Source organism: Podarcis gaigeae (genome assembly GCF_964106915.1).
Source record: "Podarcis gaigeae genome assembly, chromosome: 8".
Classification (NCBI taxonomy): domain Eukaryota; kingdom Metazoa; phylum Chordata; class Lepidosauria; order Squamata; family Lacertidae; genus Podarcis; species Podarcis gaigeae.
In genome coordinates, this window is record NC_139684.1 from 19,420,258 (window position 1) to 19,434,752 (window position 14,495).

At 46.8% G+C, this 14,495-nt stretch overlaps 1 protein-coding gene and 1 long non-coding RNA gene across 5 annotated transcripts in view; one reads left to right on the forward strand and one right to left on the reverse strand.

Annotated features, from left to right (window-relative positions):
- LOC310850913 overlaps positions 1–14,495 on the forward strand; it is a 169,449-nt gene that overhangs the window by 19,919 nt on the left and 135,035 nt on the right. The window lies entirely within an intron of this gene.
- The window catches only part of C1QTNF12 (C1q and TNF related 12), a 38,520-nt gene that overhangs the window by 18,646 nt on the left and 5,379 nt on the right, over positions 1–14,495 (reverse strand). For 2 of the 4 annotated variants that reach the window (XR_014567435.1, XM_083752818.1), the window contains exon 2: positions 915–1,034. The exons of 1 other annotated variant lie outside the window; for it this stretch is intronic. Coding sequence is in view for 2 of the 3 variants with exons in the window: in XM_083752818.1 (XP_083608944.1) it covers positions 915–1,034 (120 nt within the window). In the remaining variant the exon portion in view is untranslated. Of the gene's footprint in view, positions 1–914; positions 1,035–8,887; positions 9,051–14,495 lie in introns of those variants that run through there. One more of the 4 variants, XM_083752820.1, reaches the window with a different exon arrangement.

Here is a 14,495-nt window from a genome sequence, read left to right on the forward strand (position 1 = left end):
GCTCCTGTTCTGTTCTTTGCAGTCCCATAGCTCAAGATCTTTTAACTGGGGAGGCAGAAGACGGAACTGGGGGTCAGTGACTCACAAAATGAATGTGAGTGGCAATATGTTCGCTGCCCCCCACCCCAAACACACACACACACACCCTAGGTTGCAATCCTATACACATTTAACCAGTGCTGGATTTACATATAAGCTAAACAAGCTATAGCTTAGGGCCCCACTCTCTTGGGCCCCCCCCAAAAAAAAAATTAAAGGGGAAAAAAGCTGGATGTACATTTCCAAAATATAAGAGAAAAAACTAATAAAATAAAAGCTAACTACAGCAACAGTGTTTTGTGTCGTGTGGGCTCCTATGATGTAAGTAATGGGCCCCCAATCATTTTAAGTTAGAGCTTAATAATTATTTCACTATTAATATACTTCTTAATTGTATTTCAGTTCAACAATTACTTTTTAAAATACATATTTTGTTATGTGCACATGGCTTTAGGTACCTCTTAGGTCCATAAATTACCATACAGCATATATTCGACAAAAAAAAAAGCGACAATTTGTTGTTAACAAAGGACAGCTGGACATAGAAAGGGCCCCATTACCTTCAGTAGCTCAGGGCCTCATTAAACCTAAATCCGGCGCTGCATTTATCCTGGGAGGAGTATTCTTCATTGGACTATTTCTGAATAGACATGCATAAAACTGCAATCCTCCCACTGCCCCCCCCCCCAATGCTTCTCTACTTCTGCAAACCTTGGAGTTTCCCCAAACTGACCCCACCCTCTCATAGATGAATGGTGCCATTTTGACTGCACAGATTAACGGCACTCCCACCCTGAACTTCAGAACCAGAGGGAAGGGTTTATTATCACGATGGATGTAATGGACAGCTAAAAGTGCTTCCGAGAATAACCTACTAATTTCTTATCTCTGCCTTTGCATTTCTTTTTGGAGTTGCTGCCGTCATCAGGACGATGTACAAATGAAATCCACGTCCGACGCGGGTCAGTGATGCGAGGGTCTGGGGACTCTAGCATCTAAGGAAAGAAGAAGAAGGATTGAGGGCACTGTGAGTCTTTTATCCACAGCCAATTATATATGTGTGTGTTTACGTGTGTATATGTTGGAGATAATGTGAGTTGAGTGGTTCATGTGCATAATAACCGGCCATTGTGCACATTCACCAGGCCTCACGGAAAACGTGCACATAATATGTCCCCTACAGGCAAACTGTGCACATTTCCTCGGCAGTATATGCATAATTTCCCACAGGGTCTTGGGAAATGTGCACATTCCCCCAAACCTGTTGGAGATTGTGCATATTGGCTGGAGAATATACAAAAATGTAGCTGAGATACGCTCATTCCCCAAGACCTGTTGGAGACAATGCATAATGACAAGAATATATAGCCGAGAGATGCACATTCCCCAAGGCCTGTTGGAGGTTTTATATATATCAGTTGGGAAATCTGCAGAATTCATGGACAGATTATGTGCACATTCTCCACAAAGTCTTGTGAATGTTCACAATGGCCTGTTGTTCTGCGCATTAATTGTTCAATTGACATTACCCCATATATAGATGTATAGATACATAATCCAACAGTGTTGCTCAGCTGTCAGTAATGGTTCCTTCAGTGGAACAGAAAAGAAAGCCATTTTTATTGATACCAGGAATCCCCACCCCCCACCCTCTAAATTTGGCATTGAGGGTTGACTTTGGGGCTAAAAATACTTCAGTTTCCCCATGAGGACTTCCAAAGTTGAAAATCAAATTTTGCAGTTCAGAAATTCAGATCTCAGAATGGTTGTCTTGCATTTTCAATAAAGCTAAATTAAGAGCCACATGTATGCTTGAGGAGGAAAAAATATTTTTAAAATTGGGGGTGGGGATAAATGCTAAGGCTGAGAAAAAACAAAAGCAGATGCCTTAGCCATGGGAGATATATTATTTTAAAGACCTCACAGTTTTAAGAAACAGCAAGCTATGCCTGCATACTTCAATATTAAGGCCCATTTTACAGCTGGGGAACACCGAGGCTCAACGTTACATACAACTTGCTCCTAGATTAGGCAAGTACTTGTGCATAGAACTGAAGCCCTTCGTTGTAGCTTATATTGCTAAATAATGGGGAGTCAGAAATCATACCACTGAGATCCAGTAGATCTACTTTCTGTCCACCCCTGCTATTAACACCAAGGAGCTATTGTCCAGACTTAGTTTCCACTTTAACTAAAATTAGAAGCAGATTTTATTTTTGCCCTTAGAAAGTTTGCACGGAGAAGCATTTCCTCCTGCTCCTGCTTTCAAATGCTTTACTTGTGGTTTAAAGCACACACAAAAAATCCCATTTCACAGCTAGAGGGCACTGAGGCCAGACATTCTGAGTGGAAGATAGCAAAAAGCCCAGAGCACCTAAGCCCTGCAAGGAAGCAATGGGAACCTAACAATGAAGGCAGGTAACAAGAACGAGCCGTCTCAAGAACGGCTTCTTCTCCAGAGCGATCTCGGCCCTGAATGGGAAACCTGGACTTTGAAGTCATCTAATCTTCCTTGCTGTATTATATTATATTGTTTTAATTAGTGTTTTTATAGTTGTTTTGATTTTAAATGGAGTGCCCTATCTGGGTGGATGGAGCAGCCAAGTAATTTCGTTGTCCCTGAGAGGGGGCTATGACAATAAAGATATTATTATTATTATTATTATTATTATTATTATTATTATTATTAATTCTGTTCGTTCCCTTACAAGTGCATGATCATAAAGAGAACTTTCTGATCACCTAGTCCAACCATTCACTGCAAGATCTGCAGTGCAGGTTACAACTTACAGCGTCCATTACAGGTGCCTTATATACCAAGTCAGGGTATTTTTCCATCTAGACTAGTACTGCCTGCTCTGACAGGTTGCAGTTCTCCAAGCTAGAGGTGAATGAAGTGCAAAAGCCTATTCTGGGCTGCATCAGCAGAAGTATAACCTCCAGATCAAGGGAAGTAATAGTCTTGCCGCTCTATTCTGCCTTGGACAGACCACACCTGGAGTACTGTGTCCAGTTCTAGACACCACAGTTTAAGAAGGATCTTGACAAGCTGGGATGTGTTCACAGGAGGGTGGCCAAGATGACAAAAGGTCTGGAAACCAAGCCTTATGAGGAACGGTTGAAGGAGCTAGGTATGCTTAGCCTGGAAAAGAGGAGACTGAGAGGAGATTTGATAGCCACCTTCAAATATCTAAAAGGCTGTCCAGATGGTAGGACCCAAATCAATGGACTCAAATTACAAGAAAGGAGATTCCAACTAAGCATTAGGAAGAGCTTTCTGATGGCTGGAGCTATTTGGCAGTGGAATGGCTCCCTCAGAAAGTGGGGGACTCTCCTTCGTTGGAGTTTTCGGCTATACAGTGGTACCTTGGGAGTACTTAATTCGTTCCAGAGGTCCGTACTTAACCTGAAACTGTTCTTAACCTGAAGCACCACTTTAGCTAATGGGACCTCCTGCTGGTGCCACGCCGCCGGAGCACGATTTCTGTTCTCATCCTGAAGCAAAGTTCTTAACCTGAAGCATGATTTCTGGGTTAGCGGAGTCTGTAACCCGAAGTGTATGTAACCTGAAGCGTATGTAACCCGAGGTACCACTGTACTGTATGTCCCAGCTCTACAGTTCTATGACTCTGTCACTTTCAGTTTCCTTCCCCAACCCCAACCCCCACCCCAATTTACTCCTCCACATTTCTGCACCAAGTTAGATTTTATTTCTTTAATCCTAATAAAAACTCACCAGCTTTTTAGTCCAAATTTCTCCCAATATGCACATTTGTCTATGCAGTTTTGCCTAACCTTTGATTACAAAGAAGAAGAAGAAGAAGAAGAAGAAGAAGAAGAAGAAGAAGAAGAAGAAGAAGAAGAAGAGTTTGGATTTGATATCCCGCCTTTCACTCCCTTTAAGGAGTCTCAAAGCGGCTAACATTCTCCTTTCCCTTCCTCCCCCACAACAAACACTCTGTGAGGTGAGTGGGGCTGAGAGACTTCAAAGAAGTGTGACTAGCCCAAGGTCACCCAGCAGCTGCATGTGGAGGAGCGGAGACGCGAACCCGGTTCCCCAGATTACGAGGCTACCGCTCTTAACCACTACACCACACTGGGGCAAGTTCCCCTAAGACAGGCATGACCAAACTTGGCCCTCCAGATGTTTTGGGACTACAACTCCCATCATCCCTAGCTAACAGGACCAGTGGTCAGGGATGATGGGAATTGTAGTCCCAAAAACATCTGGAGGGCCAAGTTCAGCCATGCCTGCCCTAAGACAATGTGTGTTGTGTATTTTTCCTCATCTAAGCAATTTTACCTCAGTATGTACATTCTTTTGTACATGCTTTTTGTGCATTCCTATGTTTGGAGAAGTGCAGATTTCACAGGGCAGCTGTGTTTCATGTTGTGTATTGTTTCAGAAAGTGTGAATTAGGCAGATTTGACCCCCATCGCCACTCCTGGCTCTTCTCCTTGCTACCTGATCCCTTTTAACTGGAGATGCCAGGGATTGAACATGGAACCTTCTGGGTGCCAAGGGTACTCTCTCCCAATTGATGCTCCCAATTTTTGTTCTCTGAGAAGGACCCCGGCTTGGGGGGGGCAGGTCTCTACCATGCGAAGGGGGCCCAGGTGCCACCCCTGGTATCCACAGGTATGGCTGGGAAAGACTCCAGCAATGAGCCAATGGAATCAGTATAGATCATAGATCTTCAACCAACGAATCAGGACCTACACCTGAGCTCCAGGTCTGCGCCATGTTGGATTCCAGTTAAGGTTGACTAGACCAAAGGAACCATATGGGTAGTGTCTGGGCTAGGATCCGTTCTTCTGATGAGGCACTTGCTCTATCCATCTCCACGAGTGCTGCAATATGGCAGGAAAAGCATGAGCCATTTATTTAACAAGATACAGTGGTACCTCTGGTTGTGAACGGGATCCGTTCTGGAGGTCTGGCTGCATCCTGAGGAATTCACAATGGGAGGACCGCTTCTGAGCATGTGAGTGGCGCATAGAGCACTTCTGCGCATGCATGTGCAGTGAAACCTGGAAAAATACTTCCGGGTTTGCCATGTTCGCATCCCGAAGTTTACGCATCCAGAGGGATACGTAAGTGGAGGTACGACTGTACATATTTTTGGCCAATCACATGCCCCACCTTCCTATATCAATGCTTCTAGTAAGGGAGATCTCTATGAAGCAGGGCACCCTGTTCACTTTCTACTCCACTTCTGCAGCTTACTGGACTTCCCCCAGCATGCAAAAATCACTTGTTTTCAATAGCTTCTTCTCTGCTTTCAGGCAACTATGAAGCTTAAAAATCATTGGTTTTCATTTGGTAGTGATGCTAAGGCATACTGCACTGTGAATTGCCATTTTAGGGTTAATAGTGCACATTATCAGGCATTATCTACTGTGCGTTTTGGAAAATGGATAGTCCGTTTGTCCTCTATTGGTTCAGCCGCCTCTCAAGATAGCATCACCAAGCTTGGCATAAGGATTCCTGAGATGGGGAGGAGTGCTTTTCATCAACATTTGGGTGCCAAGTGCCATTCTGAATAGAGATGGTAGAGTGAAATATGACTTTGGTGCAACTTTGCGCAGTTTGCAGCGCGACCAAAAACTCACAAATGACACTACCCATTTAAATAAATCACAGTATGCCTTCGTTTCTCTACAAATTCCTGGGCATTCCCCGCTAGGTAAAGGTAAAGGGACCCCTGACCATTAGGTCCAGTAGTGACCAACTGGGGTTGCAGAGCTCATCCTGCTTTATTGGCCGAGGGAGCCGGCGTACATCTTCCGGGTCATGTGACCAGCATGACTAAGCCGCTTCTGGCGAACCAGAGCAGTTCACGGAAACGCCCTTTACCTTCCCGCTGGAGCAGTACCTATTTATCTACTTGCACTTTGACGTGCTTTCGAACTGCTAGGTTGGCAGGAGCTGGGACCGAGCAACGAGAGCTCACCCCGTCGCGGGCATTCGAACCGCCACCACCGCATCCCTCGTTAAGTATAAATCAAATCACCCCCACTAGTTAAGTATAAATCAAAAGTGGAAATGTGAAATGTGAAAATGGGTCCCATGTTATTACAGGTCATGTGTCAGAGGCAGGCCTTAGGTCTGGGCCAGCTGAAGACCAGCTGGTGTAGATGACATTAAGCTGGGAGGATCAATGATGTGACTTACGTAGGAACATAAGAGGAGCCCTGCTGGATCAGGCCCAACACCCATCTACTCCAGCATCCTGTTCTCACAGTGGCCAACCAGATGCCTCTAGGAAACCCTCAGGCAGGTAAGTTAATTAATAGACAGGACATTAAATTGTTTTTATCTGCAACAACAGCGGCAAGAGTATTGTTGGCATATATATATATATATATATATATATATATATATATATATATGAATGAGAGAAAACCCTCAGGCAGGACCCGAGCACAAAAGAACTCTGCTCTCATGAGTCTTCCAGCAACTGGTTTTCAGAGGCATTCCTGCCTCCAATTGTGGAAGAAGAGCAAAGCTGTCATGGCGTAAGTCAGCTTCCTCTGTTCCTAGTAAAAAAAGGTCCGTAGTTTGGTGGCAGAGCATCTGCCCACTGCCACCAATAGCCTGTCAAAAATGGAATCTGGGAGTGACTGCCTCCCCAGCCAATTCACAGACCCTTCCCTTGCCAAAGTTCCATCATCAACAGGGAGAAGAAGAAGACAAGCCCGGGAGTCACGAGCCCCTCCAATGAATGAACTGTCAGCTCAGGAGCTTTAATGAATCACCTCTTGGAATCTGGGGCTTGTTAATGAAAGCAAGGGGGGTGGGGAGAGGATGCTGGAAAGAATGTATCAAAGTTTGAAAACAAGAATGCATATTGGCACACTTCAGGATTTATCTAAGGGAGGGGGCTTGGATGGGGGGTGGATCCCTCTCAGATTAGGGTGTTGGCAAAAAGAAAGGAGAAAAAGAAATCAGGAAATCAGAGACACCCAAACCGGAATTACTGGATGGTTGGGAAAACTTAAGAGAGTTCCTCTGAGGGTCCCCTCCACTCAGCAAAGGGCTCAGTTCAGTATCAGCTTACTATTTATAAGCTGAATCAGAAAATCCCTTTCTAAGAGTTTTCAATCAGCTGCCTGTCCCTTGTCTTCTTTATTTATTATTATGTTAGATCCAGTGTTAGTCCTACTCAGAGTAGATCCATTGAAATAAATCAAATGGGCATGAGTATCTTATGTACATTAGTTTAGACTGGCTTACTCTGTATAAGACTCAGTTGGATACCACCTATTAATATTATCTTCCTATATACATAAAAAGGTAAGGTTGTCGTCATGCTGCAGTTTGCATGGTCTCCTAATGGCCAAGAGAAGAGCTCTGGCTGCCAGCTTCCTCCTCCTTAGTCTCGGTGTTGCCCTTGTAGAACTCAGCAAGGAGGAGGAGGGAACCCTACCAATCCCAGCTACATAACATATGTCCTAGCAACCCCTGGGGCCAGATCAGGCCCAAGAGCTACCCATTGGAGAGCCCTGGCTCACTCAGCACCCTCCTCTCTTGCCCCAGGTGGGGGCTTGCGGAATAGCAGCTGTCTGCCTTGCGAGCCAAGGGAAGGGGCTGCCTGAGTCATTTCCAGCAGAGCCTTGACGCATTCCATGGTAATTGAGTAATTAGTGTCAATGTTAGATCTGTCAAGCACGCCCTCGGGTCAAGCAGACATCCCAAGAATGGGATCAGGAATCAAGTGTTTTACGGGATCCCAAATTGCTGCCGATGAAACAAACTTCTTGGGGGGGGGGCGCGCAGGAGGAATGCTTCTTGAGCAACTTCTCCTGCCTCGAATGCACCCACAAAAATTCAAGAGGGCACAGGTAGAGGCTCCAGGGAAAATGTTGCCTTGTTCAGGCCAGCTCTGCATTGTTTCCCTGGACACCCCATTCCGTTCCTGCCCTAGTTTTTCGTTTTAACCCCCCTGATAGTCAGCATTCTGTGCCCACTTGAACATGCTTGATCCAATACTGGACTGCTTTTTAAAAAGGGGGGGGGGAGTCTCCTTCCTCAGAGCTCCCCACCCACCCTTCTTCCACAAATCCTTGGGTTTCTCTGAGCCTCGTGTGACCTCTCAGATTTCAAGTTCGCTATTTTCTCTCCCACCAAAGGCCTATCCTCAAAACCAGGGTTTTTTCAGCCCGAATGCCACATTCCCTTCTGGGTAACCTACCCAGGGACACATGCCAAGGGTGGGCGTGGCCAAGAGATGAATGTGGGTGGGGCCTAGAATGCAAATTTTACCTTCATTCAGTAGGAGAGTTTCCACACACAGTGGCACAGCCCTGTATCTCCTCCATCCAGGCAAGCAAAAAAGGCATGATCCAGCCAGGCAAAAACACTCAAGGAAGATGCAAAGCAGGGCTGGTGAGGGGCGTGGTCCGGGGAGAGATCCAGGAGCCAGATAAGAACCCCAGAGAGCTACATCTGACCCCCAGACCTGAGGTTCCCCACCGTCACTCAAAGGCAGGACTTTTTTCAGCCCGAACCATAGGAGCCAACTCGTAGGGGCTGAGGGGGACATCCCCCCAAAGTTGATAGGCACTGCCATTAAAACGGTGTGCGTGCACTGCGTCATGTGATTGGTTATGCAGTGTGGGGGCTTACCTCCACCCCAATATTTTATTCAAGTTGGCACTCCTGGCTGGAACTCACGGGAACTCAATTCCAGCACCTCTCAGCTGGGCGCCATTGCTATGATAAGAGAACAATGGCACCTCTTTTTTCCAGAAAAATGGGACTGCTCAAAGACATGTTTCAGGCTCTGCTTTTCTACTGGAGGACTTTGGGCTTGTGTTCATCAAACAACAATATACTCCTCCCCACCTTCCATGATAGACTATCTTTGAATCAGGAGATGTTCGACAGCAGGTTGCAGTCTGGCTGCGAAGTCCATCTCTCTCATCAGGACATAAAGAGGAGCCCTGCGGCTGGATCACGTTTTATCTATCTTGAATCGGTCAATATTCAGCTTCACTGGATTGTCCACGAGTTCTGGCATTATGAGAGAGAGGGAGGAAAAAAGATTTCCCTGTTCACTTTCTCCACACTGTGCATGCATTATATTATAGTGGTACCTCTGGTTACGTACCTCTTAATTCGTTCTGGAGGTGCATTCTTAACCTGAAACTGTTCTTAATCTGAAGCACCACTTTAGCTAATAGGGCCTCCTGCTGCGCCGCCGCCACACGATTTCTGTTCTTATCCTGAAGCAAAGTTCTTAACCCGGGGTAATATTTCTGGGTTAGCGGAGTCTGTAACCTGAACCGTCTGTAACCTGAAGCGTATGTAACCTGAGGTACCACTGTACACGCCTCAATCATCTGGTCATCTGGTCCAACCCTCTGCAAAATATCCCAACCTCCCCTCAGATTGACTTGGTCTGGCCCCTGCAATGCACAAGGCAGCTTCTTATGCCACTGAGACTAGGGCTTGCTGATCAGAAGGTCAGCGGTTAAATAGGTACCGCTTCGGCAGGAAGGTAAACAGCGTTTCCATGTGCTGCTCTGGTTCACCAGAAGCAGCTTAGTCCTGCTGGCCACATGACCCGGAAGCTGTCTGCGGACAAACGCCGGCTCCCTCGGCCAGTAAAGCGAGATGAGTGCCGTAACCCCAGAGTCGGCCACAACTGAACCTAATGGTCAGGGGTCCCTTTACCTTTTTATCTGTGAGTTTGTACAAAGAGCACCACCAAAATAATAGTACAGTGGTACCTCGGGTTAAGAAATTAATTTGTTCCGGAGGTCCGTTCTTAACCTGAAACTGTTCTTAACCTGAAGCACCACTTTAGCTAATGGGGCCTCTTGCTGCCACCGTGCCGCTGGTACACAATTTCTGTTCTCATCCTGAAGCAAAGTTCTTAACCCGAGGTACTATTTCTGGGTTAGCAGAGTCTGTAACCTGAAGCGTATGTAACCTGAAGCGTATGTAACCTGAGGTACCACTGTAATAATCATATATCTTTTCCTGATGAGCTTTCGGGCTGCGCTCTGCGATCGCACAAGCGTGGGAAAGGCTGCAACCAGAGCCTCGTGCCAGAGAGCAGTCCCGACGGCTCTCTTCTGCAGCCACCTCGCACCAGCCGCAAGGAGAAGCCACGCAGGCCTGGCCACCGCCGCTGGCTTCCTTGAGTTACAAATCCCTCTCAGAGAGAGGCAGGCCGGGCGCTCCCTGCTTTCCCCACCGCCAGCCGGCGTGACTGACAGCTAAAATGAATGTTCTGTCCTTGTGGTATTATTATTTAATTACTATGGCATGCATGAGCAATCCCGAGAATGAGCGTGTAAGCCGCGCTCTGTTCGTCTTGGCAAAGGCAGGCTCCAGCAGCTGAAGGGAGATGCCTGCAGCCGAGATGGGGTGGTTGAGCCACTGCGGTGAACAAGAAGCCAAAGCAGGGGGGTGGACCCACGGCCGCAGCAGAGGCTGGTCCAGTAGACTGAACAGATTGCCGCACACAGAGGGGCTGCCTTGGAGACGTGCTCGGAAACTTCAGAAGGTCCAAAGAGCAGCAGCCAGACGCTTGACTGGGGTTGGTCATAGGAAGCCAACGACTCCCTGGTTACAACTGGCTATGGGACGCAGGTGGCGCTGTGGGTTAAACCACCGAGCCTAGGACTTGCCGATCAGAAGGTCGGCAGTTCAAATCCCCACGACGGGGTGAGCTCCCGTTGCTCGGTCCCTGCTCCTGCCAACCTAGCAGTTCGAAAGCACGTCAAAGTGCAAGTAGATAAATAGGCACCGCTCTGGCGGGAAGGTAAACGGCGTTTCCGTGCGCTGCTCTGGTTCGCCAGAAGCGGCTTAGTCATGCTGGCCACATGACCCGGAAGCTGTACGCCGGCTCCATCAGCCAGTAAAGCGAGATGAGCACCGCAACCCCAGAGTCATCCACGAGTGGACCTAATGGTTAGGGGTCCCTTTACCTTTACCTTTATTCTCCCCTGCAAACCTGCCCAAGCTCGGAGATCCTTGGGAGAGAGCCTTCTCTTGGTCCTGCCACCCTCGCAGGTATGATGGGGATGAAGGAGAGGGCCTTCTTAGTGGTGGCTCCCAGACTTTGGAACTCCCTCCCTAGAGAAGCTAGACTGGCTCCCTCCTTGTTGTCCTTCCACCAGCGAAGGTGAAGACTGTTGTATTCCAGCAGGCCTTGGGGAGCTGACTGCTTTAAAAGCTTTTAAGAGTGCTGCGCCTTTTTTTGCCATCTGCATTTTAATAGATTGGTTTTTATATGGTTTTAATTCTAACATTCAATTACTTCTTAGCTGTTGGATTTTAGTTTTCTGTATTTTATCAGTGTTGCCTTAATTTTTGTAAGTCGCCTTGAGTCTCAGTCTGGGGAAAAGTAGTAATAATAATAGGACACTGCTCCCCGCTCCCTCTTCCTTGATCTCTACGCAGACCTCTCTCTTTGATGTTTAGACTGATACATCTTAGGTTGCATCCTGTTTATAATGTGCAAATTATAATGCACTGACAATGTGATTCCTTGCCATCGGATAATAGCAATGGCTGAAAGACAGATGAAGGATAGATCTGTTGCAGACTATTGGCCATGATAATTAAAAGTGGAGTCTGCAACAAAGTCTTGCAGTGTGGAATGCTCCTTTTAAGGGTTCCAAGCAACTAAGCATCAGTCATGGCCTCTGGGCATGCTCAGTCCTCACTGGGTTGTTTTGGGGTCTGTTCCCCCACTTAATTTACATAAACTTCCACGAACCACTAATATGTTGCTGCCTCCGTCCTGTGTGCGAATTCTGAGGGCTTGGGCTCTATAAAAATGCTGACACTTGGGGAATGATTTTGCTGTTTGTAGATAGGATTCAAGCCTCCGGGCCCATTGGCAGTTGAGATCTAACAGATCTCATCTAACAGGGCTCTTCTGAAGCTTAGCATACAAACATACCCTTCCACGGATTTGTCGAACAGACTTTTCAAAAATATATATAATTCCATCTAGCACATCAACTACCACAAGGGGATGAGCTGACAGCCCACTCTGTCTTCCAACTCTCTCCGATCCACACAAGAACCTTCTGAAATCCATCCATTTTTAATCCCATTCTACAGCCCAGGAAAAATGAGGCTGAGAGAGACTGAGTGCAGAGAATCGCAGAGTTGGGTATGCAAGTTGGATGACCTCTGTTGCATCGCCAGAGAAAGAGGGAACGCAGCAACGAAAAGGAACGCAGATTTGTGTCCGCAGCACAGACTCTGTTACATACATAGGTGCAAATTTAGAAATCACTGCTATAGTTTTCAACAGAAAATGCAACCGTTGTGGGGGAGGCTGTGAGCAGGTGAAGGGTGTGACTGCTCAGTTTGGCCATCTAGGATCTGGGTGGCTCTCTCTTATTAGTATCCTTTATCTTTGAACTAGACTTCTGCCAGGCAGCCCTTCAAATAGAGGAGTCTCCTCTGTAAAGTAGGCTACATGGCCACCATCACGGCTGGTCAACTAATCCAGGTGTAGGAAATGATTGACCTTTCAGATGTTGTTGGACTACAGCTCCCATCATCGCTGGCCGAGGCTGAAGGGAGCTAGAGTCTTACAACATGGTTAAACTACAACTTCCCCCTGGACAGGAAAGATTAATGATTTGGGAGCTGCCAAAATAACAATTCTCAAAGAGCTGGACAGAACTCTGGATTTGGATGCAATTAAATGAAGCGGTGCGATGAAAAAATGAAAACAGCTGAAAAAGTACAATATACGGACAAATCTGCACTCCATAGAAAAAAAAAGTATCTGTCTTCTGACATGAATGAGGATCACAGAACCAGAGTCAAAATGTGGAGGAAAAGATCGGATATGGAATTATGAAAAACATTGATGATGATGAAAGCGCTTCAGAATTCAGACCGTGGGAAGCCAAAACAAAAATTATTACAATTTGGAAGACAATTGGACTTTTTTTTAAAGTTTTTTTGTTTTTATTGGATTTGATTTGATATGTTAATTAGATGTTTTTATTGGGAAATTAATAAACGCTTTAAAAAAACAACCTACAACTTCCCATCATTCCAGACGGTTGGCCAGTGGCTGAGTCCAGCAATATCTGGAAGGCCACAGGTTCACCATCTGACCAGCAGCAGTTTTCCAGGAACAGGAGCTCTACCATGGAGATATTGGCCCTTCCCTTGGGACATGGGACCATAGGGATCTGCTTTAGGCAGAGTCAGCCCATTGTTCCATTTTGAGGAGTGGTGTCTATTGAACTCAAGAGTCTTCAGTCCACCTAGTTCAGTATTGTGTAAACTGGCAGCAGCCCCCCCCTGGGTATTAGATGGCAGGTGCTCCCATCCCTACTTGGAGATGTCGGGGGTCAAACTAGGACCTTCTGCATGCAAAGCATGTGCTCAGCTATTCAGCTAAGGCCCTACAATGTTGGAAATATCTCCTGGACCACTGAATATAATGGATCTAGGTCATTTGGGCACTTCCTCAGGCCAATACGTTCTGGGATCACACACACACAAACTCCCACTCACGTAGAATCATAAAATCATGGAATTGTAGAGTTGGAAGGGACTGGGAGGGTCATCTAGGTGAACCCCCGGCAATGCAGGAATCGCAGTTGAAGAATCCCCGACAGATCAACCTCTGCTTAAAAACCTCAAATGAAGGTGAGGCCACCACTTTCTGATCAATAATCACTCAACAGCAGCATTAGACCATGTGCGAGTTAAAAGGTCCACCACAGGTCAGATCCCACAGAGACAAGGCAATGGAACGCTTCCCTGCTTACATCAGGCACCAGGGAACCCGATGCTCTGCAGATGTGGTGGGACTCCAACTCCCATCATCCTTTGGGCCGGAGGCCAGGTTGACTGAGGCTGAGGAGAGCTGGAGTACAAAAATACGGTTCAACCACTGCTCCATTGGCTATGCTGGCTTTGGCTGATGGAGTCCTACAAGATCTTGAGAGTTCTAGGGTCCCCACCCATAGATCTCAGCCAAAACCCAGCGTTCGATACAAGGCAGGCCACCTTTCCAAAAAGAGATTGTGCTTGGGCCTGCGGAGCAGCCAGCCAGCGCATCTCCCCCACCCACGACCACAGAGCCTCTTCCTTGACAAACAAGCTCCCTTCCAGGAAACCCAACAGCTCAGACAAAAACCAGAAAAACGAACCGGCAGATTCAGACTAAATAAAGGGCCGCGTTCGCCGTGCCATCAAGCAACAGTCTTTCCCAACTAATTGGCACGCACTCCTAATTGCCCAGATATAGGAGAAGCAATTGTCTCTGAGCTCTTGTCTGGAGGGTAAATCTCTCTCCTTTTCCCCACCCGCAAGAGGGTAATTAGCTCCTATTAGCTAATTAACCACAATGGGCTAAATTGCCGGCTGCTAAGCCCCTGCACAGACATCCACAGATTACGGGAATGACACTTCCCAGTGTGTGCGTATGAGTGTGTGTGTATATATTTCTTAAGCCTGA